The sequence below is a fragment of the Zeus faber genome (genome assembly GCF_960531495.2).
Source record: "Zeus faber genome assembly, chromosome: 6".
Lineage (NCBI taxonomy): Eukaryota > Metazoa > Chordata > Actinopteri > Zeiformes > Zeidae > Zeus > Zeus faber.
This window is the reverse complement of record NC_137201.1, coordinates 25,731,107-25,756,952: the sequence shown is the minus strand read 5'-3', so window position 1 is coordinate 25,756,952 and position 25,846 is coordinate 25,731,107. Positions and strand designations below refer to the sequence as shown.

The 25,846-nt window shown below is 46.1% G+C and overlaps 1 protein-coding gene and 1 long non-coding RNA gene across 2 annotated transcripts in view; one reads left to right on the top strand and one right to left on the bottom strand.

Annotated features, from left to right (window-relative positions):
• The window catches only part of cspg4 (chondroitin sulfate proteoglycan 4), a gene marked incomplete at its 5' end in the record, with an annotated part of 70,011 nt that overhangs the window by 24,950 nt on the left and 19,215 nt on the right, over positions 1–25,846 (bottom strand). Inside the window, one exon of the mRNA XM_080002633.1 lies at positions 69–232. Within this exon, the coding sequence (XP_079858759.1) occupies positions 69–232 (164 nt within the window). The remainder of the gene's footprint in view (positions 1–68; positions 233–25,846) is intronic.
• LOC307231794 overlaps positions 1,225–25,846 on the top strand; it is a 51,201-nt gene continuing 26,579 nt past the window's right edge. Inside the window, exons 1-2 of the long non-coding RNA XR_013844219.1 lie at positions 1,225–1,357; positions 23,516–23,644. This is a non-coding gene — a long non-coding RNA (uncharacterized lncRNA). The remainder of the gene's footprint in view (positions 1,358–23,515; positions 23,645–25,846) is intronic.

The following is a 25,846-nucleotide window of genomic DNA, read 5'->3' as shown; positions in this document are numbered from 1 at the left end:
TCTATCGGAAAATAATCATTTACTAGTCTTTCCCCACTCTCTTTGAAGGTGTAGTCTATATTTCACACCTGTAATTTCCCATTTTGAAGCTCGAGGAACAGATAGTCCTCCATTCCTGCCGCCAGGAGCAGCAACCCACTGCGCCGGCTCGTCTTGAACAGCAGAGAGAGCTCAAACGTGGAGACATCTTGGATGGATTGGATTTTGCAGAAACTGTCCCCAAAGTACGATACTGTGAAGGGAATGGAGGAAAAGAGTTTTGAGAACAAGGATCCCAGGACAAAAAAACCCAGAACCCCAAATTGATATGTTATATATATAAACTGGCCAAGAACATGTAGATCATTGTTTTGTAAACCACCCAACAAAAAAATAGTCAGGGATTAGTTATTTTTGGACATAATGTGAGGTGAAAATGTATGGAAAAAGCAAACAATCCACCTAGTTTATTGATGCTGATGTTTTATTTGATTACAGAAGTTGAAATGGACCCTGGGGAACCCATGGAACAAGAAAAACAACACCACCCCAACCCATTGTGTGGAAGACAAATGGGTTGACTAACAAAAAATAGACATTTTGCGCAGTTGTTATTATTCTGCTGCAAATATATTTTGGAGCTTGTCCTCATTCAACCGGCATAAGAAGACAGCTGCATCTGATACTATCAACCTAATAACTAACTTAAAACCACTAGCAACAACGGGATTTCAGATTTGAAAGTTTTGAAACCAATTAGATGAGTTTCTTTTTCTCGACAATTCTCTTGTTAGAGTTCAAGTTGTTGGAGACTGACTAGTACATTATCAGAGCTCCGCCAGCTGCTGGTGACTGAAGAGAAGCTCTTCCGCCCTCAAAGGGATTCTCTCACTAAGACATCAGTCATTACCGCTGGAGAGGTTTTCTGGGCATAGAGTCCTGGGCTACAGGATTTCCCAGGCCTGAGCCGTCTCCCCTCCAATGATATGCAAATGCTGCCACCTGCCTCGGAACGTGCTCCCCGGAGCCTCTGACAAAATGCGAGCCACGGAGGAAGTCAATTATTTCCCCCACGGTCACGGCTCCGAAATTAAACTGGACCATCTCCAGGATCCCATTTCCTATGAATGGTTTTCCGTAGTCTTAGCCAAGACACATCGAAGGGGGGGGGCTTTCCACGAGACACCCGCTTGCCTTCACAGGGAGGTGGTGATAGTTCAAGACATATATATTCATTGCGAGACACTCCGCGGAACGCCACACAAGGCTACTGCTTCACAACGGGGAGTGGAACAAGCAACAAGAGGGATTGCTGTGTCAAAATCGGAACATTCCATTAAGGTCGTCTGGGGCCGACGTGTATCCTGAAAATGAACATGTAAGTTTAGGAGCACGGGGGCCTCACGGTTCATAAGTTTGAATGTCCGCCCTGAGTTTGTATGAGCGTCCTCCGGATATTGTCGGCACCAGGTAGGAAAATGGAGGAAAGTCGAGGAGCATTGCAGTGCTTGGCGGTGGAGTTGCCACCGATGCCAACAGGCAGAACATCCCTAAACAAGACCAAATATGGCACAACTGAGTTTTCCGTGCTTTTTCATTTGGTATATGCACATTTTTTAGATGGAATTTACATTTACATTTACATTTTAGTCATTTAGCAGACGCTTTTATCCAAAGCGACTTACAATTGTTCAAACACCGACGGACGCAGCCATCAGGAGCAATTAGGGGTTAAGTGTCTTGCTCAAGGACACTACAGCATGCTAGCAGGAGGTGGAATGCCCCTGCCTGTTGTATGTTGTACATATGCCACGTTTCCAACTTCAAATATTAAATAGTACATTTTGTCCCTTGCTTTGTCATTGTGTAAATGAACCTGTCCATTCCAGATATGCCAACGTAGGCCATCATTTTGAGGTCAGCAAGAAAGGAATCAAAGGCTTTAACGTCTTGTCCGTGATCTAGTAATTACGTTAAGAGGATTCTGCTCTGGCTTCCAAGGCCACCCTGACATGAACACGCTTCGTGATCACTGGTCTCGAGCTCAAGCCAAAGAAAGAAAACAGCAGTTGATTACAACTCGCTGCCCTGCAGACAAAACAACAATATTTGGGTGCGTCTCGTGTTGGATAACGCAGGAAATAGTCCCTGCCATTGTGCAACACAACTGGACGTCACCTGAAATAGATTTGGGCAAACAGAGATGACTAGAACAGACATAGCTCTGGAAAAAGAAGTGGCGCTCAATTCGCTCAGAAAACAAGGATGGAATGATATTAGATTATCGTGTTGTTGGATGTGACTCGTCTTCAAAATGACAATAACTTTTGTAAGCAATGGCTGTCTCCTCATCTGACTGTGCTAGGGGCTGTTGTGGTACAACTCAGGGAAATCTGGTTAAAGGCAAGGTCTTACAAATGAAAGAGCAGCCCTAATTGAACAGGAGCTAACACTTAAAATGAAGAAAAATAATCTTCTCCTGAAGGCCATTGCATTAAAGAAAGATGAAATCGCAATAAGCTCCATAGTGCTTAAACCTGAGCTTTTGAGGGATTGTTTCCTGAGCGTGGGGATGAAATGCTGAAAAAGAGAACAATGCCAAGGCAATTCTGCCCGAGGACTCTCGACTGCAGACTGAACGAGCTGCCGCTGCCTTTAGGAAAATGAAGACATTTTTAATGAGGCACAATGGTGCTCCTGTCCGCAGTGTACCTGGACCTGGAATTTATTAGCTCGCTGGCTGGACTGCGAATAGAATGCATATGTGAAAAAGGGACATTTTCAGGAGTGAGTGTGTACAACAATCTGTTGCGTTTTTTTTTTTTTTTTTTAAACGTAGAGCGTTGGAAGACTGCTTCTCTGGCTGCTTTTCTTTTGGCCTATCAAGAGCACAGACAGCGGAATGTGCTCACACAGTGTATTACGACACATCATGGGTTTTTTTTCACCAAGATATTCATAACTACATGATGGACAACGTCGCTGTAACATATGGCCATTAAGCAAGAAAGATGCATTCAAGCCAAAAATAAATCTCCTACTTCCTGCAACCACAGCATTGCTGCATTTTCCAGGGTTTTCGGGGGGTTTGAGGTACAGTGTGGGAGCAGAGGTGTCATTAGCCGTGACAGTGTTGTTCCTGCTCCTCCAGAGTGGTTTCAGAGTGGCTTGAAGGCACCTGACAAGCTTGTTCCTAGTGTGTGTGTGTGTGTGTGTGTGTGTGTGTGTGTGTGTGTGTGTGTGTGTGCGTCCCTGCATGCGTGCGTGTGTGTGTGTGTGTGTGTGTGAGAGAGAGAGAAACTGATGTTGGGACAGTCTTTGATCCCCTTAAGACACCGCACCCATCTTCACACTACTTAATTGTGTGTGGAGCAGAACCCTGGTTGTCGGCCAATGCAGATGGCTATAATTTGATGACTGACTGAGCTTGTACTTACAACGCTCGGAGGGAAACAAAGAGCCTTCTTCTCTCTTTAAGGGCTGGATGAATTACTCCCTTATCTCCCTTCCCCTTTCCCTCTCCTCGTCGCCATCCGGCGTTTCGCTCTCCCATCGAGCGACACTTGTCCGGAAGAGCCACGAGGCAGAGAGAGAAACGAGGCCGACCGCAAAGCGCAGGGAGGTCGGAGACGCCCGGTCGGCGTTGTGTCCTGTGACTCGGCGGCGCTGATGACTCACCGTCACTCGCCCTTCGTTAGAAGGTTTTTTTTAAATTTATGTGAGTACAGGAAAACCAGCGCCGGGGTCGACGGAACGCTAATTGGTACCGCACTCCCCCCAGACCGCTGCCCATGGACACATTTCCTCAAAGAAACGTCTGCTCTTTAGGTTTGTAGGCTCTTATTCTTATAGGTTTACAGGTGGCTCGGTCTTATCAACTCGGAAACATCACAGCCCCTCGTATCTTTTTTTGTGACTAAAATGTTCAGATAAAGTGTGTGTGATTGTTTGAAAGGCTATGGCTGCATGAATACTCTGTGTGTTCTTGTCCCTGCCTCGCCATGGCAACAGTGCCTGGGAGTTATACAAACCGTGTTCTTAGACAGCCTATAGTTAAAGCCTGGTGTACGGCTTGACTATAAATATAGTGGTTATGTCGGTCATTTGTTTCCCTTGCTGGGATGTGCATGCTGCACCAGGGAATAATGACTCCTGGATATAATTATGTGAAGGAGAGGGCGCCCTGGGCAGAGCCGGACCCACAGAGTGTTTAGCGGCTGGAAGGACTTCAGCGGATGGTGGCATGGCACTTAAATGGCAACCGATGCTGTCTCATCCCTGCATCTCGCTATCAATTGTCCAATGACTTGGAACGCGCTTAAAACGCCGGTATTTTTTTTCCAAACCATTTTGAAGCCTTATTTTTCCCACCGGGGGTCAACTCCAGTCACTGGCGTCGTGTCCTTTTAAACCGATCCGAGATTGAGAACACAGCTTCAGCCGACCGCCATGCGACGGGGCAATCGTGGCTGCCGAAGAGCGTGGCGGGCGCACGGCTGGACGAGGTATTGCAGCTCGGTGTGCGGCGGCCCAAGCAGTTCTTCCCAATGCTGGATCAATTTCGATGGATCAATCATCCATGATGGAAAAACGAGGCTTGGGTTTTACTTTTCAAACATTTGTTTTACAGTTACGTATGAAACAAGTCTCAAGAGGCAAAAATTTTGCTCATTACTAATCCAAGACGAATATACGATTTCACATTGCTATCATTGCCACATTGAGAGTTAGATTTTTAACTCATACGCGCCTCAAATCTTCGACACAACCTGGTACAGAATCCCGGGGGTGGGGGTGGGTGGGTGGGTGATGATGTTCAGACCACTGCTGGGACGGCAGTGAAACTGACACCGCGACACATCCTCAAAGTCCTTTCAACGCACTGGTGCGAGATTGGTTGTAAGCCTCTTTCTTTTCCTTCCAAACTGGAGACAGGGCCGACTCCAGTCTGCCATTCACACGCTAATCGCAGCACGGCAACAGCTCTTAAAAAAGGAGGTGAACACTTTGTACATTGTGCTGGCAGACCTGACGGTGCTGCGTCGGCACTGCGTCCATTATTAGCCCTGGCTCCTGAATGCAGCGGAGCCGCGAGCCCCCGTGCTTTTTAAATGCCAGGGAGCGGAGACAGAACTCCACAACATACCGCCGCTGCGATGTTTTATAAGTCCTCCCCAGTTTGCTTTTAAGAACTCACCGGGGGCACATTTTCAGGAGCTTTATGGAGCTGTTTCTCAGGCCAGGACTATGGCATTGTGAAGGCATCATTTTAGCCTCCTTTTCAAATCCCCCATCTACCTCCGCAGACCCTTTGAGAACCTCCGATGCTCACCAGAGGGAAGGGGCATAATGCATTAAAAAACAAAAAAACAACAAAAAAAACCCCCAGAAGGTTTGTATGGCGTCAATGGGGGGGGGGGCGCCCGTCTCCCTGGCAATAACTAAAACTTTTCACCTCCCCGGCTGTAAAAAAACTCGCACTAAGACAGCAGTTGAGGGGAGGGGCGGCGGTGAAAAATTATGACCTTTCACTGTGGAAGAGGAATAATGTTGCAGTGTACGTTGAGCTGTGAAAAGAAAAGGGGAGGTGAAGCACGGGAAAGGTGCTTGTGAATGACTTCGAGAAAGGAGCCACTGTTGCCCCGGTCCGTAAATCAGGGGGCTCGGCCTGAAAGCCTCGGCCTACATTTTGAAACGGGGGAGGAAAAAAACAGAACATTTTCCTCAAAGATGTTTTTTTTTTTTTTTTTTGTGTGGCACGCAGATTTATGCTCAGCACATTCGGCGAAATGGCTTCGCCTCCTTGGCCGAATCGGATATATCTTTAAAATAGGAGTAAAGAGAAGGGCCGAATACAAGACAGCATCCATCATGCTTGTCATTAGAACAGTGGATGGATGGATAGATGGATGGATGGATGGATGGATGGATGGATGGATGGATGGATGGAATGATGGAAGGATGGATGGATGGATGGATAGACGTAGTCATAGGGTAAACGCCAAAATAAACATTTTTCTGCTGAGCTGGTCTGGACGCAAACTGTTGCCAATGGGAATTACTATTAACCCAGATGTTGGCTCTGTTTCAGTTTCATGTAGAATTTAACGTACTCCAGCTCCCTGCGAGGGTAAGGGGGGGGGGATATAGTGGTGTATTCATAGATGTAAAAAAAAAAAAAAAAAAAGAAAAAAAAAATGCACAAAGGGACATTCATTTCGAGGCCTCGCTGTAAAAAAAACAAAAAAAAAAACAACTCCGCTGTAAACAATTTCCCTGCCTCCATCCGACACTCCTCCATGTTCCATTCTAGCATGTTGAGTGCAAAAGTCACAGTTTGCTCCAAAGGCTCATCACACCCAGCTTAAAAGACCGGCCGCTTCATAATGAAACAGATGATCTCACTCGCTCACCTAATGACATTGTGGGACTAACAGAGCCGTGAACGGCGGCACTGTGGCGACTCGGGGCCCTGCCGGCGCTTTTACGACGGGCCCCGGCACAAAGCTCGCCTCTGTCCGAGCCCGGCCGCCGAGCTACGGAAGCCCATCGAGCTCCCAAGGTCCCCCCCCACCCCGCGGGTGGGTCCTGTTTAAATAATTTCCCGGCGGCTTCACATCAGGGGACGCGGATTGCCCCGCCCCGTCGCTCTCCGGGCCTGCATCACATGCTGCAACCTGCCGCCTAAAATTCCACCAGCACACCCCCACCCCCACCACAAAAACCCTTTCAACAAATAAGCTCGGAGAGGCGTGATAACATCAGACTGTTTACACGTGTCGCCGGGACTTTCCTCTGGTTCCTCTCATCTCGGAGTCATGCTTTATAAGGTCACGTTCCAGCAGACGTCCCGACACACCAACAACGGACCGAATTCCCGAGGGGGGTTTCCCACGCAGGGAATGTGGCCCATGTGGAGGGGGGGGGTGGACGCGGGGGTCTCGTGAGAAGGCGACGGGGGGTGAGAGGAGGTCGGCTGAGGACGGACGGCGATGACGCTCACTCGCGGAAGCCGTCCGGCGGCGAGAGGTTTCGGCGCCTTTTTTTTTTTTTCTCTCTCTTCCCAGGGCCGGTTCTCGGCGAGCCGGCCCGCGGAGAGCGGTCGTTTCGTTTTTTTTTTTTCCCCCTCAGGCTCTGCGTCGAGCGGCGGAGGGCTCCCCCGAACGACGAGCGGGGGTCACGACGGTCGATTTGGCGCCGAGTTGCGAACGGAATTGGCAGTTATTTCCCCCGGTGGAATGCAAAGTGTGATTCGGTCCCATTCAATATGAATAACGAGCCGACGCCTCGGCCCTGTCTTTGACTTGGACTTTAATTGAGTCCTCGGTGATTATTTTCAGTTTGAGGTGGAAGAGCGACTCCCGACTCCTGAGTCGTTTAAAAGATGAGTTCACCGCGAACCGATCATGTGCGGGTTGTCTGCACCTGGATCGTGTCGGAAAACAAAAAACCGCACCACCGCCACCACCGATTCTTTTCATTTGGGACGGGATTTTGTTTCCCTTGACGTCCCCATGTAAACCGGACCGGACGATGTAAAGGTCTTTTTTTTTTTTTTTTTTTCCCAGTGTGAGAGCCAATACAGAACGACGAGGTTGAAAGAAAGTTCTGTGAAAGCGTTTTGCTTTGGTCTGGAGAAGATACTGTATGTTTGTTCTAATAAAGGGTACGGGGGGCGGGGGCGGCGGCAGGGGCGGGGGCGGGGGTGGGGGTCGACTTCTCTCAGCTCAATATTTACAATGTAAATACAAAACGAGTGATGAATCATGTGCTCTGTGGGTCTGGTTTACTGACTGCTAGGACTAATTTAAGCAATGTGTAGTCATCTGAAAGCGAGTGACTCAATATTAACACGCTGTGAGCTGTACGTCTGGCTTGGACTCATGGCGTCATCATTTAGTCACTTTCTTAAAAAAAAAAAAACACGGCTTTCCTAAATGTCAGCTCATGTCGTGTTCCGCTAGTCCGTTATTCATGTGAGGTGTCTTAAAATTATTATTATTATTATTTTTGCTGCACAGATGATGTCACTTCCTTTGTTAAAAACGCCATTAAAGGGCGTCTCGCCCGGGTCGCCCTGATTCATTCAGGCACTCCGAGCGCGGCTTCACACCGTCCCGCAATAAGCCGTATCAACGGCTCCGTTCGGTTTGCGCGTTCTGAGAGCCCTTATGAGTCCTGTTACATCACTCACTCCAAACGCTAATTACCAGCGCATCGGCGGCGTTTCAATGGGCTGGAAAGCTCTTTGCTGCGTTGCCGACCTGACTGGAGAATGATTCCACTTCAGTGAGATAATGAGCGCGGACCCCTGGTGGAGGTCCTCAATCTGATAAGAACTCGGCTCCGAAACTGGACTTCATTGTTTTCTAGATTGGGTCGGTGCGTTGTGTTTAATTACACTTGGACGTGACCTTGGAACCGACCGGGGCTGGGCCACACGCAGACGTCAAAAGTACTTGGCAGTTGCGCTGCGGTACTTCAGGCCCTTCCACAACAGTGTTTCCCAACTTTGTTTTCCTGCCACGGCACTCTTTTTTTTTTTGCTCGCGAAATGTCCCCATGGCACTACATACAGTACAACCACGCTGTGAACCGCTTAATGCGTCACAAACAAATGGAAACTGTGCCTGTTGTTACGGACTGCTAATAGTTAGAAAACGGAACAAATCTTTACCCGGCGACTCGTCAAGCGCCGAATCTCAAAAAAAACCTTTCAGCGCTGCTCATAGCTCTGCCTTTGACTGTGAAACTTGAGCTCGTTCTGTGAACACAGAGCCGCTGTTCCGACCGGATCTGGCGAACGAGATGATTTAGTGCGGCTGTGACATTTTGATCTTGCAACACAAGAGCGGGTTTCAATTCAAATTCTTTACGTGGGTTTTTTTTTTTTTTTTTTTTTTCAACATTTAAAACATTTCCCAACGCACAGAGGTTGGAAAACATTGCTCAACAACGCATCCCGTCGCACGTTTCCCTCTTCGAGAGCTTCCAGCACATTGACAGCGGAGTTTGACAGTAAACATCGACAGTAAACCCTTGTTGCCAGGTTCGCGGAAAAAAACCCCACTCCAATTACCGGCTTAACGTTTAACTACGCCACGTATGCGAGGTTGAATCCGATACGCAGGCCTTTACTACGAACGAGGCCCCGGGTCCCGCCGCGGGCGAAGGGAGGGAAACTGTGACACAGAAGCTGCAGTGAAGGGGCCTCAGAAAAAGCCATATCCGGCCCCGACGCGGTCTGTAAAGTCAGTGTGTGCTTGAGATCAGAGCGTCACATTAGCTCCAGTAATGAGAACCAGCTGAAGGCACACACCACACAAATTAACCTCTCTGGCTCAGATTGACCCTCCCTCCACCACCCTGCCCCACCCACCCGCCCACCCCTCCGTCCCACCCCAGGAGCCTCCCCCCTCGTACCCACAGCCCACTGCGACCCGGGTCAAGAGAAATGGAGGTTTTCCAGAAGAGCCCTCGCTACCCCCGTCCATCAATCGGTGTTATGTGATACCTTCCGAGCGCACGCACGCGCGCGCCCGAAAGGAGAGGGAGGTATGTTCAAGTTTGGATTGAAGTGTGACAAAAGGCAGATGTCACTTCAGCGCCGCTGTTCACAATGCACGCAAATGTTCCACGTTTTTTTTGTCGTTGTTGGTTACGCAGCACATCAATGGAATATTGTGTTTTTGCAAATTGGAAATAATGAAATAGATCTTTGAGCATTACTGATTATGGTAATAGGCAAATGCTTACTCAAAGATAAGACGACTTCAAGATAAGTTAGGATAGGATAACCCTTTATTACACACACACACACACACACACACACACACACACACACACACGCACGCCCAAAAAGAGAGGAAGGGATGTCAAAGGCAAAAACATCTTGAATGTCAATGAAGAAAAGGGATTTTTTACCAGTTGTGCTGAAGTGATGGGGAAAATTGATGTAAAATGGATTTTCTCAATTAAGTGATTAATAAAGGGGTAAATGCGGCAAAAAAAAAAATTAGTTTAACGAGGCTCAAAGAGGTAAAATTCAAAAAATCTGAAAAGTGAACCAGACACTGGGGGTCACAAGACGTCACTACGCTAATAAAATTAGGCTTATGAAAGAATCTGGAACGAGAAAATAACTCCAAGTCCAGATTTCGGCAGATCAGCTTAATGGGAGTTAAATGTGGCTAAATGACCTCAAATTAAAAAATCAAAATAAATTCAGGTCATTGGAGAACATTTGTTGATACTCTTGAAGATGGTCCAAAAATATAATCATTTGCCACAATGGGGAAAAAAACGGGGCATAATGTGTTTTAATTCACATATCAATAAATAAAATACTTCCCAATCGCTTATAGCGCTCTAATTTGGGTCTAAGTCATGTGACCTCAAGTTCCTGGTGCAATCATTTAGGATCGTTTGTGAATGTCGACTGATTAGGCCACATCAAGCCCCCAAGTTTTTGGGGCATTTTCAGCCAGGGTATTTGCAACCCGTCTGTCACTGATGGAGTCTCCCGCCTTTTCAGGAGGACTCTCCCCCTCCCCCCTCCCCCCACCCTACACACCCAGCCCTGCTCTGCTCTCTCATTCGGCGAAATGACAAGCTTCCACCACACCCTCTCTCGCCGCCGTTCCGTCCATCCAGCAGCCCTCCCTGCCCTCCTCCCCGCTCTCGGCCTTCCTCGCGCCGCTATTCTCGGCCCAAAATAAACATGGTATTACACGGGGAGAGCTTGGGAGACGCTGCAGAACAACTTCAACTGCACTCCAATGTTCCAGCGCCCGACTTATTCACCCATTCAGTTTTTCCACCGCTTCCCCCTTTGCTTTGGGTTTGTTATTTTTTTCTTTTCTTCAGTCTTTTGGCTTTTTTTTTTTTTTTTTTTCGCGTCGCGCGGGCTCCCCTCCTCAAGATGGATGGTGTTGGTTTGAATGGAAAACTGTGTATCGGTGGCAGAGGGATGGCGCCCTCTGAGGAGGCTTGAATTCCAAATAGGTTCCCCCCTCTTTTCCTCGCTCCCTTTCCTCGCCGGGTTTTTGCACCGAAGCGAATGGATTTGGAGCCAGACAAATGGCTGATTTCACTTGAGCGTTGCTGTTCACAATCCACACGGATATTCCACTTTTTTTGGTTTTGTTGGTTACACGTCGCATCGATTGAATGTTGTGCTTTTTCAATTGGAAATAATGAAATAGATGTTTGAGCATAATTGATCATGGTACGAGGCAAATGGTGACAGGAAGATAGGTATCCTAGCTTTAAGATAAGTTAGAATACGATAGCCCTTTATTCATCTCTGAAGGGGGGAATTGGGAATATTGAGCTGAGCATATTGAGCAGCATCCACATACGATTTGTAATAGACCTTTGATTCCGCCACCCCTATTTCACGAACTATCGTTGAACTACCGTTCAACGCTTCAATGCAATTCAAATCCATGAGAAGAGGAGGAAAAAAAGAAAAGAAACGCCTCATAACTCTGTCTGGCCACGGAGACATTATCGCTTTCCTCCCCCGAAGTGCACCAGGCGTGCGGTGGACCTCGCAGGCTGGACCCAAATACCCCTGGCACCCCGGAGGTAATGGCTAAAACATACGCTGCAGCGAGAAAGCTCCTGCCGACGTCCAGGCCTTCCAGAGCCATCGCTCACTGACAGCGGCTGCAGAGTGGCGGGGGAGCTGGGAAGGGTCCTGGAGGGTTCTGGGGGCATACCAGGGGGGGTCCTGGGAGATCCTGGAGGGGTTCTGGGGGAGTACTAGAGGATCCTGGGGGGGTCATGGAGGGTCCCGGCCGGGGGGGGGTATACTGGAAGGTCCTGGAGGGGTCCTGGGTAGGGTCCTGGGGCAGTCCCAGTGGTCCATCCGGGTCTTGGGGTTTCCTGGAATGTCCTGGGCGGGGGGTCCAAGCCAACGCTGGCATGGGTCACTCCGGTTGGCCGCCGAATCTCAAACATGCGCATACCGCCCCGACACCAAGAGCAATCATTTTGGGAGGAATTTGATTTGTTTCCAGTCACCGTGATGAGGCAGAGGGAAATGCTCGACTCGCTGCTGATTGTCGAAAAAAAACCCCCAAAAAAACGGTTTGAGTGATAAGCGGCGCTCGCTCTGCACGGCCTCTGGGAGAGAGTGGCCGTCAGCCGCTGCACCAAGGTGGCGCAGATATGATGGAAGAAACAAACAAATATGGCTGCCACTCCATCATCCCTGGCTTCCAGACAGGTGTGTGTTCACCGACGGGGGGTGAGGGGAGGGAAAAGTTTCTGGATAAAATGTACATGATGATAAAGTGAGGCCGAATTCCTCTGGTGTGGGGACAGGATCGATGGCGGGGAATGAGAAAGGTAGATAGATGATGGGTATATTGGGTCTGTATAGTCTGTTTTGTTCATTTTGTAAACATAGAGCCAAAATCCACCCTGAAAAATGTTGTTTACGCTCAGATAGTTGAGCTTCACGCCAACGCCATCCCTGCATTGCGACGACTCGAGCCACTCTTTTTTTTTTTTCAAGCCTCCGAGCCAAACTGGAGCATCAATTCAGCCGTCGCCAACCGCGTGTCCTTATATCCAGAGCGAGAGAGAGAGAGAGAGAGAGAGAGAGAGAGAGAGAGGCTTCACTCCTAAGCAACCATCGCCTCCATCCGTCGGGTGCTTGGGCCTTTTTGCACGACAGCCGCTGTCCAGGCCTCTACCCTGCTCCAACTCTCAATCGCAACCGAGTGGAGAGGGAGACGGATCGCTTGTTACATGAACACGTAACAAATAGACACCGCATCTTTAACCTCATTACCGCTGGAATTACTGCATTCAATTAGTTTTCACTTATTCGATCTTATTCTATCTTATCCTATCTTCTTTTCTTATTTGTTTCATATCCTATCATATCCTATCTTATTTTGTCTCGTCTCATCTCATTTGTCAGTAACAACCGAGTGGAGACGAACGAGCTCAATCGCTTTGTGAAGTTGAGACTGCAGCAGAAAAGGCAGGAGTTGCACCCAGTTCCAGACCATAATTTCTTGTCTTCACCGTCCTCAATCATCGTTTGAGTCGGTGAGGGCCTAAAGAGGGCGGAAGGAAAACATATTTCAACACAGCTGGATCCAATGATGCACACTCTCACTTTGGCCCGCCACCAGCCATGCTTATTTAGCTGTATATAAATAAAAGGAGGGGGAGGGGGGTAAACAAATGTAAGTTAACAGGGCAATCCGTCACAAAGCAACGAGGTGCAGGACGGTGGATGTAATTAATGAATTGTAATCTGTTCGGGAAGGGCGCGTTTCAGAGGCCAAAATACAGACTGGAGGTGGTCAGAGCTCCGTCAGACGTGGTGCCATGGGGGCATCACGCAGGGAGAAGAAAAGAATAGAAAAATAGTGAATGTTCCGATCCCCATGCAAACCCCCAAAGGGTTCTCTCATACACCGCAGGACGAGAGGAGTCACATCCCATGACTGTCACATGCTCCTCCACGCTCTGTCCGTCTGTCTGTCTGTCTGTCTGTCTGTCTGTCCGTCTGTCTTCTATCTATCTATCTATCCATCTATCTATCCATCTATCCATCTATCTATCTATCTATCTATCTAAAGGAAACGTACATAAGACGGAGACAAAGATCCTGCTTCTTTCAGAGATGTTTCTCATACAGTACATACAATAATGTGCTGTATATAAAATGCCAACAGACAACAGTTATTGCATCTCATCTGCAACCTCCCCCCCAAACCCCGCGACGTGCACTGCATGTGCCGTTGGTTGTTGTTGGCACGTTCTCCACATCATCCATCATCTTGCGCTCACATCACTGACGGCGTCACCTAGCAATTAGACTGATAAGAGCCTCACATGTGTGCGGTGATGTGACGGTTTACCATTCGCCATGTGGGCAGATGGGCTCACGCCACATGGGGAACGGGGAACATTGTTTTCACACCCGACGGCGGCTGCTCAGCGGCTTCTGTTGGATTCATGCTCGCGTTTGTTTTCACGGACGGACGGGGGGAGACAGAGAGAGAGAGAGAGACAGACAGACAGACAGACCCACAGGAGAGACAGACCGACGGACAGACGAAAAGGGAGAGGGACGAGGAACATCTTTTCGTATTCGCCGCTGGAGGCGAGAGCTCCGTGGAGATGATGGAGTCGCCGTCTGCGCTCAAGACTCAAAGTTCCAGAGGGAAAAAATCAATGTCTCTCCACGCGAACCCTCGTGTCGCCGTGGAAACGCACGCACGCACCCACGCACCCACGCACCCACGCACCCACACACGCACACACACTTGGACAGATAAAAACAAACCATGTGAAAATGAAGGAATCTGAGGGTCCATGAATGAATGCCACCACCTGGTGATTCCAAATATTTATTCTAAAAAGTCTTCTCAGACTGAACATCTGTGGACATCTGTTCCTCCGTCTCTATACATTGTTTTTATGTAATCCATACAAAGCGTCTCTTATATAAAGCCGTTCCAGACAATTTAATGATGCTATGCCTTTACGTGACATACATCCTGTCTGTGGCCTTTGCTCTGTTCGACATCAACATAAGATCGTTTGTACATTTCTATTATAGCATCACAACTGGAATTACTACAGAATCTGATCTAATCTGATGTGATGTGATGTGATGTGATCTTATGTGATGTGATGTGATGTGATGTGATCTTATGTGATGTGATGTGATGTGATGTGATGTGATGTGATGTGATGTGATGTGATGTGATGTGATCTGACAGCTTTAACCTCTCTAATACGGTTCGTTCTTTTCGTGGTTGCGTGGAGGCCCTCCGTACGTTGTGAATGGTGGGCAAACCAGTACAGAGCTGCGCCGCATGTTGTTGCTGCAGGGTCAGAAATATATATTGAATTATTTTTTTTGGGGGGGGTCCTAGGGATGGAGCAAATTGGTACCAATCCCCCTTTTCAAGGTTGGATTTCTGGTTGTTTAAAAAGGCTCCGGGCTCTTTTCCTCATTGACCTCTTTGCTTAAATTCGTCCTCTGCACCTGTATTTGGGGCAAAAGCTAATTTAAAATCCCTGCCCTACAAAGTCAAATGACCCTTTTATCTTTGTTTTACACAAAAGGAATAATCGTTGATTATGTGGGTTCATTTCCTGCCGAATTGCATGGAATGAAAAGTTTGCGCGGATGAACAGATGAACATTCTCTCCTCTGCCGTATTAAAACAAACGTATAACTCCTAAAACCTAAACGATCTGCACATTTCGCCCGCCGGGGCTTCACCTCCAAAGTAAGCAAAGCTTTCTGGCGGGGAAAAAAAAACAAAAAAAAATAAGCGGAATTTTCGATACGTGTGAGCGCAAGGAAACCACGAAATTCCCCACGACGGCACACGGCGGCTTGCGTATCAGATCATAATTGTAAATCTGAGGATTAGCCGCCTGAGTATTTCACGCAGAGCTGACGAGCTGTCAACCTGGCAACCTGACCCACCCCGATAAATCAGCAAGTCAGACTATTAATAGTGTATATTGTAAAGTGCTTTGAGTGGTTGCAAGACTGGAAAAGTGCTATATAAAATGCAGTCCATTAACAATTTAATTATGAATAAGTATATTTATATATATTTTAAATGTTGTAAATACTTTGCAATGCATTGACATTCACACTATTCCCTAGGTTATTGAGGCATGGGATCGGATGGACCTGGATGATGGAGTAAATATTTCCCAACCACGCTCTTGGCATTGTGGCAAGGTTATTATTTTGATTTTGTGCGAGTTATGGTTCAATAACCACTGTTAGTGGCGGGAGGTGGAAAAACAACAACAAACAGGCCTGAATCCAGCAGAAAGGTGAAGTCATTGAAATCAGAACGACTGCGATGAGAGAGCACCAGCCTCAAAGAGCGTTTATAACCTGCACACTTATTATTTACAGATGTTTCAGTGTTGTATGTCCACATAAAAGTTTTGGACAAAGCCCAACGTCCGTGATCTGTGTGGAAGACATCACAAGCTCTGCCATTTGCAAACCATTTCGGTATAATTAAAATACCGCTACATGTTAATAAGTGCACTTTTTTGGCGGGGGCGAACATATGTTGAAAAAAATAAAAACGATGTTGTTGTGAGTGTTGAAAGCCGCCAGATGTGTTTGTTTTGCTGTCGGCTCAACATCTGATTTCCACGGCACCCAGAGACAATTTTTTGGCTTTTTGTTCACAGAAGACAAAGCCTCACCAGCACTTTTGTGGCTGATATCCTCACTATTGTTTATGCTGTGCATTACATTGTTTTATGTTCATATTGCAGTTTATGAATCCCCCTTGAACCTTTTGTGTTTTTTTTGGGGGGGGGGGGGGGGGAGGGAACAATTTCATGAATGATGCACCTGCTCCACTCCGAAAAGACACTCACAGCAGAGGAAACAAACCGCCCAGGGCTTCTGCAAAAAAACAAGGTTTATTGTGAGAGCAAGCATTATTCAAATTAGATTATATATATATATATATATATATATATATATATATATAGAGGTTTTGTGACGTATGGCCCAAACACCTTTTTTTTTTTGGGCTTAAACTATGTTCCAAGCACATGGAAAAGTTTCTGGAAAGGCCAAGTCACCCACACCGTCACGCCCCTCGGTCTGTGGAGGGGGAAAAACGAAAAACCTGGCAACCCTTCAACTATTATGGTTATTTTATTTCTGACATCAGCGGAATCTGCTGCTTGTTCAGAGTGAGCGGTTTTACAACAGGGAGAAGTGATTTATGGCATTTCGTTTCTGGATGGATCCGCTCACAAAGGAAGCTTCTGTTTTTGGGGGGCAGTGCGGGGGTTCTAGTTTGAGTCCAGTCCACCTTTCCCGGTGCTGTTTTACTGGGAATATAAATCGTTACGAGTTTGAGGAGTTGATCGTTCGGTGGCGATGAACGGGCAGGAAACGCTTGTGGACGTCGTTTGCAGGAGGCAAATGGCGGGCACAAGTGCTTTTCCTTCATCACCGCTTGCTCGGGATAGGGAACATTCATTTCGGTTTCCCCAGATTTTTACTCATACGCGGGGCCAGGTTGTGGCGTTCAATAGAGCGCCAGTCATTCCCAAATGAAAAAAATGAAGTTGTAAAACAGTCTCGCGCGGCTATTTGCGCCATAATAATCAACTTGTTAGTGTCCTGAGAGTCTGGGGTGGAGGCCAGTTGGGTGGCCTTCTGGGAGGTTTAACTGGCTTTTTGGTGTTTGAGCTGAATGGTTACCATAAACAATAACTGGGTTTGATGAATGAAATGATAGGAAATAGTTTGTTTTCTCCTCTGATGTCGAGAGCTCAGACTCGATGTTGAAATGAAACAGTTTGTTGCCGGGATGTAGAAAGATTATAACACGTTGGTGGGTGTGTGGTGGAGAGTGTTGAGTCTGCCGACAGAAAACATTTTCGTTCTATGTCATTTCCAGATGTTTCATTCACTGTATCCTGCTGCATTTCACTGTGTGAGCTAATGCTGCCGACTATACTACTGACTATACTACTGACTATACGACTGACTATACTACTGACTATACTACTGACTATACTACTGTCTATACAACTAACTATACTACTGACTATATTACTGTCTATACGACTGACTATACTAGTGACTATACAACTGACTATACTAGTGCCTATACTACTGACTATACTACTAAGTATACTGGTGACTATACGACTGACTATACTACAGACTATACTACTAAGTATACGACTTACTATATTTCTGACTATAATGCTGACTATACTACTAAGTATACTGGTGACTATACAACTGACTATACTACTGACTTCCTACTAAGTATACTGGTGACTATACAACTGATTATACTACTAGTCATGATACTACTGACTATACTGGTGACGATACTACCAACTATCCTAATGGCTATACTAATGGCTATACTACTCACTGCAGTAGAGAGGTCTTGTAGTATTGAGGTGCTGGAGTACTCCAGTGTTGAGGTAGTGCAGTATTGAGGTACTGGAGTACTGGAGTATTGAAGTACTGCGGTATTGAGGAACTGGAGTACTGGGATATTGAGATACTGCAGTATTAAGGAAGTGGAGTATTGAGGTACTGGAGTATTGAACTGGAATATTGAGGTACCCTAAATGGTAAATGGACTGCATTTATATAGTGCTTTTCTAGTCTTGTGACCACTCAAAGCGCTTTGCAGTACATGCCTCACATTCACACACATTCATACATCAATGGCAGCGGAACCGTGCAAGGTGCAACCCTCTTTTGATTACTGGACGACCTGCTCTACCTCCTGCGCCACGGTCAACCCCATACTCTAGTATTGAGGTACTGAAGAATTGAGATACTGGAGTGCTGAGGTACTGGAGTACTGACTTACTGGAGTGCTGCAGTATTGAGGAACTGCAGTATTAAATATCTGGTGTATTGAGATACTGGAGTACTGAGATACAGGAGTGCTGAGGTAATGGAGTACTGCAGTATTGAGGTATTGCAGTATTCAGGTACTGGAATATTAAGATACTTGAAGGCTGCGGTACTGGAGGACTGCAGTATTGAGTAACTGCAGTATTCACGTACTGGAGTCTTAAGATACTTGAACTGCAGTTTGAGGAACTGCAGTATTAAATATCTGGTGTATTTAGATACTGGAGTACTGAGATACAGGAGTGCTGAGGTAATGGAGTACTGCAGTATTGAGGTATTGCAGTATTCAGGTACTGGAGTCTTAAGATACTTGAACTGCAGTTTGAGGAACTGGCGTATTAAGATACTGGAGTACTGCAGTATTGAGCTATGGCAGTATTGATGTACTGTAGTGCTGAGGTAGAAGTTACAAATATGACAAAGATCCAGCCTTCCCTCGTCCATCATGGCTGGTATTCCAGCTGGGAAAAAATAAACAGGAAACCCGGTGTGGCTCCTTTCCTCCAGTACTCAGAGTACAGCGGCAGGAGGCGAGGAGCTGAATGCCAGGGAAGCAGCGATGACATTTGGGTGCAGAATGACATCGCCCGCTCTGCTTGTTGTCATGCGCTGTCAGTCCAAACAACTTCATTGAAACAAATCACCTGCTATTGATTTTTTTTTGTTTTTCCCGGCGTGGCCCAGCCGCCGCTGCTCGCTGTACATGTGGATTTGGTTGAAAGTTTCAGAGTTCGGGCCTGGCTTCAGGTTCAAATTGACCTCATAGGCAAGAACAATACACCGGGGTTAATACAGGCGATGTAAAGAGTAGTTCTCTTCTGTGCAGACGCACACTCCAGCCTCGTTTCCGTCGATATAACGACGATGAGATGACGTCAATATGTGATCAACCGTTTGAATCAGCAGAAACCTCTTTAATCATTTATGGCGAGATTTTTTTCAAGAGCGGGAATAACCGGGAAAGGAGAAAATTACCATGCCAAGTGATGTCAGAGTTTCCCAAAATGAAGTAAAAGTAATAATAATAATTATACAATTAATAAGTTGTTATTATCAATTATTGGTGTAAATAAAATAATATTGTATTATTATTAATACAATATTAATAATAATAATACTAATTATAATAATAATAATAATAATAATGATAATAATAATAATAATAATAATGATAATAATAATAATAATAATAATGAACATAGCTGCAGGCAGCAATACACAGGGTCCAGTTTATTAATATTAGATAGGTATTACAGGCTTCTGAGGCTCCGAGGTTCAAATCTGTGCTCTGTGATTGTATGCAGGGTCGTTTGGAGCGGACCGAGGGACTCTCTCCTCCCGATTTACAGTTTCCAGACTCTCCTAACATTTAATCATCCTGATGAATTGAGCCTCTTAACACTGACATATATGGCGAATTAACACTTATATTGAAGGTTTTCTCATTAGTGTTTTTTTCACAGTATTTTTCTTTAGTACTTTATTTTTAAGTTGTAAGCTCAGGGACTGAATTTTTAGACAATTGCTTCTTTGTCTTAGACATTTGGTTATTTTTCAGCATCTGGAACAATAACAACAACAAACTTTGTATTTACTTTACATAACAATAATGCTGACCTGGATGATGGAGAAAATATTTTTCAACCAAGTTGTTGGCATTTCGGCAAAGTTATAATTTGGTTTATGTTATGATTCAATAAATAATGTTATTTCATAAACACAATAAAGAAATACGAAAAACATTGTGGTATATATTCTGTGTGTAATCACCATATCACGGCTTCTATTTTACCGACACCTCGCTGGATCATGAACGCATCACTCACTTGTACATTCGAGTGGACCCGACTCGACGTGGTTACGACTTTTTGCGCACTACTGTTTTTCATATTCTTCATGAATCCAGCGAAGTAATGGGGACCACGGTGATAAAATATGAACAGATCCACAGACATCTGTGGATCTGTTCAGCTGACAACCCCTAGTTTGTGATCTCTAACCACTACAGAGCGACGGAGTCTGCACCGCACACTGGAAACGGTGCCAATGTACATTCTGAACCAGAACCTCCACATTTATAGTAAATATGATGACGTCATAAAGCGTCTTGCTCGAAATATCGTCTTGTTCATTTTGTTTAGGAATAGTGTACTGTCAGTCAAGCCCGACCAGCTGAAAATTTGGGGTCGAAGTTGTTCGGATTTTCGCGAACATCTGCTCCGTATGTGGATCGATTTGGATGAAACTTCAAACACGGGATCCTTGTGACAAAGCGGTTCAAACGACACCGCAACCTTGTTCGTCGCTTATGTCATTGTTTGTGTTCAAGATTATTTTAGTCCTGCTGTACATGTTATGGCGTTCAATGAATTAGACCGTGTCTGTGATTTGTGTCAAATTTGGTTGGTTTTTCACTAATCCCTGCTCCGCATGTGGATCCATTTGGATGAAACTTAAACCACGAGATGTTTGTGACATACCGCTTTGAACGAGATGCAAACCGTGTTCGTAGCTCCTGCCGTTCTTCTGTTCCAAATAGTTTTAGCTTTATGTGTGTGTTTGTTTATGTAATGATGAAAAAAAAAACAAGCAAAATATGATTCTGTTATTAAAAAACAACAACAAATATATATATATACTGTATATATATATATATATATATATATATATATATATATATATATATATAATGCTCAATTTGGGTCATCAATTTAGACCCAGACCTTGAAGGATCACAGTCTTTTATTTGCCAATTTCTCTTGAATTATGGGTCTTGCACCGCTCCAAGAAATTCTATTAATTATCCTGGATGATCCAGTCATGTTAATCTGGATTCCAGACATGACGCCCCAGCTGCTGACATGCACAACGTTACAGGGCCTTGCACCATCTAATCTTTCATCTCTCATTACGCCGCGCACACACACACACACGCACACACACACACACACACACACACACACACACAGACAACCACACACACACACACACACACACACACACACACAGGCGCACACACAGCCCAGCAGGTTTCTCCAAAATCCCCCCCAGACGCCTTCTCACTTCTACTGGGATTAACAAAGGCTCGACGGGCGGCGGAGTCTCCTCTCGACAAGGGGCGTCCTCCCTGCTCTGCTCAGTCCAGTGTTTCACAACTATGTCCGTTCGTCCGTCCGTCTGTTTATCCGTCCATCCATCCATCCACCCATCCATCCACCCACCAACCCACCCACTCATCCATTCATCTACCCGCCCACCTACCCATTTATCCATCCATTCACCCACCCACCCACCAACCCACCCACCCATCATCCATCCATCCCTCCATCCACCCACCAATCCACACACCCATCCATCCATCTATCCATCAATCCCTCCATATCCATTCCTCTCTCCCTCCTTCCCTCCATCAATATTTATTTTGTCGTATTTATGTTGACCACTGATTTTATTGTTATAAATTAGTTTGCAGCCCCTTGGGAAATACATGGTGATATGAGGCTTTGAACTGGAACTTGAATTTGGCTGTAACTACCCGGTCAAAGAGGGCGTCCCGTATGGCAGAGAGAACTAATATTTGACATGAAAAAAACCCCCCCAAAAAACGAGGCTTCGAGCAATGCAGGACGAACGAGACACGGAGGGACCGGCGGAGCTGCCGTCACTCGGCGAGCAGATCCAGAAGCTGCTGGGCTCCAAACACTGAGATTGACTGAGAACAGACGCCGAGCAGCTTGGACGGAGAGAAGAAGAAGAAGCTCTTCACTTCACATATGATAAGGGAAAAGTGGAGGGCCTGGTCTGGACTGGAAATTATAAAATAAAACTACAGTCATCCCCCAAAAACTGTCACTTAACGGCGGACCAGAATCGTGGAGTCGTTGAACGTCCCACGATAAAACATTCAGCGACATTTTTCCAGTGTTTTAATTTGTAGGTGACCACCATCATGTTTTCTCAATCGTCCTGGGGGGGAACAGAGTGGGCGTGGCCTTGTCCACATCACTATTCGTGAGCTGAGCTTTGAGCGACGGGTGCAAATCTGAGAAAGGTTCATGTAAAGCCAGCGCAGATCGGCACGTGGGCGGGGCTTCCCGGTGTGGGCGTGGCTTCGTTATTTGGGGTCTGATTGGCTGTGTGTACATGAGTGAATTGCGTGCATCTCATGACGTCATGAGAACACCCCCCAAAAAAGATGGACTGAGATTGGAGGAACTAGGGGGCGCTCCTTTAAAAGAAGAGAAAAAGAAATGCCAATTGTAATTTGATTGATAATATTTATATATTTTTTTCTCCCAAAGTGAGGAGTAAAGTTATAATATATATGGAAAAATGTAACAATACACATACTGACATATTTCTCTTTATCTGAGATTTTGAGTTGGGTCAAAGTGTTTTAAAATGTTTGACTTCAAATAAATGTCGTGTATGTGTATACATTTAAATCTATTTTAAAAGTTTGAATTTTGATCCAACTTTAAAATCCCAGATAAAGGAAATAAGTGTATATATATATATTTGTGTGTGTACTTAAAACTTTCCACACACACACACACACACACACACACACACACACACAAGCACACACACAGATCCTGGTGAGTTTGATGGAACTTGGAATGTGTTTTTATTGTGAGCCTCCACCGCCAGCCTCAAACAGCTTTGAGGTGGTTTTGGATCCGAGGGAAAGAAGGTCTCATTTCTTTTTTTATTTTATTTTTATTTTTATTTTTTAACATTTATAAGCAGAAGGGAGGGTCCGCCTAAACCCCCCGGCCCCCAGAAAAAGACAGAAAACCAAACAAACGGCACAAAAAAGTGACTTTTCAGATGACTTCTGTGAGAGAGTCTTTGTCTTGGGTAATGAATCCAACCCAGGGAAAAAGGAAAGGACAAATGGAAAGAAAGTCATAAGCCAAAAAGCACGGGAGGAGGAGGAGGAGGAGGAGGAGGTGGAGGGGGAGGTGTATTTTTGGGGAGAGGAAAAAAAAAAAACCCCTCTCCTTCACTGGATTTATTTAAGCCACTGTTTCAACCAGAGGGCCTTGGCGTAGTGTCTGGGGCGTTGGCCGTGTTTCCAGAAAAGCGCTAATAATGTGCTTTTATTTTTAGGCGCTGCACTCGTCTGAGCGGCGGCGTTAACGGCCGCTGTCACGTCCAATGAACCAAGAGTCACGACAACGACGAGGCGGCCAGGAGCAGCTACGTCCGCCGGTAGCCCTCAAGCTCGCTCCCCGACCTGTGAGTTGTTCACGAAACGAGCGAGGGAGGGTTTGCCGCCGGGGGTTAAAAATGTCGAAATTACGCAAAAAGTGAAACCTGCGCTGTTCAAAGAAGGTTCGGTGATTTTCTCAATCTGGGTTCTCTTTTCAAACAGACAGAGTGGCTCACAAAGTGGTTCACTGTCAATTCCATATAGGAAAATCCATTTGAAAGTCAATACATTTCAGGTAATACAAAGGTAATTCAATATGATCAAAGAAAAGGCATTTTAAGTATAATATACTATAATATACATATTGTTTTTTAGATTAAATCATTTTGTTGCTTCTTAGTTTTTTTCTTATTATATATACTGTATATATATGTGTGTGTGTCTGTGTGTGTGTGTGTGTGTGTGTGTGTCAAATCTTTTAAATCTAATCTTTTTTGCCTCCATGTTTTTTCTAAATAAACAATAAAAAATAAAATAATAGTAATATTAGTGTCAATATTATTATTATTTCATGAATGAGCACAAACAATTTAACCATGGGGGGACGGTAGCTCAGGAGGTAGAGCTGGTGGTCTAGTAATCTAAAGGTTGCTGGTTCGATCCCAGGCTCCTCCTGCTAGCATGCTGTAATGTCCTTGAGCAAGACACTTAACCCCTCATTGCTCCTGATGGCTGCGTCCGTCGGTGTTTGAATAATTGTAAGTCGCTTTGGATAAAACGTGACTAAATGTAATGATCATAGGATGTTTTCCTCACCGCATCATTTCGCTTTTTGGTGTAATTATAACTCACAGTAAGAATAAAGTGGTGTAAAATATCAAGCAAACACTTTCAGGGTCCGATGGAGTCCTGGAGGAAGTATTATTATTGTCATCATTATTTGGTGGCCACGGCTGAAGGAGCTGTTGTTTTCCGTGGCGTGATGCAAGTTTCACGGGACGGTGATCACCGCAGCTTGTTTCCACATCTGTTGGGCCGCGACGGCGTCCCTCCCGATCCAGCCATTAGGCCGGATCTTGAGAGTTCACGCCACCCTCTCTCATGTGATAATATTAATAAATCACTGACATAAAGGACACGCCACTTAACCGTCCGCACTCGGCTTCCACTTTGTTTGGAAAGTCCCGAGTGGCCGCGTCCCGGATGTTTGCCCACGACGCATTGTGAAGACAACACAGACGTCTCGTGTGTGTTTGTGTGCGGGGCGCAGCCGCTTACCATCCCCATCCCGGATAAGGTCGCAGGGGCAGAAGGGAAATAATATCAAGCGTGTCGCTGTTGGCTAGTGAACGCCGTGCGGAGAGCCGCCGCGGTGATCCTCCCGGATGGACGCCCTGTTTGCAGCGTCCACGTCGCGCGCAGTCGCACTGGACCCTCCGGGTGTCGGGGGCCGGCTGTGAAAGCGGTGCACGGATCCGAAAAATAAATGTGAATTCACCGCGTTGTTTAAAGCGACTGCATCTGCGGCGCGATACGCACGAGTGATGGATTTTCCTTTTCGGGAGGGGCTGCGCTGTGTGGCTTCCACGTCGACCTGCTGCTATCTCAAATCAAATCAGCCCCATACAGGAGATTGCAGAATTACGTGTGATTTACCTTATATTCGGTACATCGTTCCGCACACCAAGTCTGTGATAAGCTATCTGGACCTGGAACACAGATGTCGAGGCTGTGTTTGTGCTCTCGGTTCAATATTTAAATGCATCATTGTCTGTACTATAGTACACGCTGTCGTGTTTTATATGCATAGCCAGCCTCCCTCGTTGTGTTGCTGAAGCTACAATTAGGGTATCCATCGGAGCATTCGTAATTGGGGGGGGGGGGGGGGTCTTCGAGTCATCTTCAAATTTTGGACTATTTCCTCATTTTCTGGGGTTCCCCCGGGGCCCTGACTTGGAGCCCCGAGGCTCCGAAAAATCCCAGTTGGGTTTGGATTTTCACAGGTGGCTCAGGAGGCTATGATGTGTACGTCACAAATAAGAGTAACAGAATGTGTGTGAGCAGGGGCGCCTCCAGGGATTTCGGGCCCCCGGGAAAAAGAGACATCACATTGGGCCCCGCCGCCCCACCACCTTATATTCTAATACTTTTTTACAGCCTCTGTCATCCACAGGGCCTTAAAATCGTGCGGCCGCCCCCAACGCCCCGCACTGCAGACTGCGCCACTCTCTATGAACACGGTGACATCATTGTAAACGGCCGATGCAAAGACAAATAGAAGAACATTT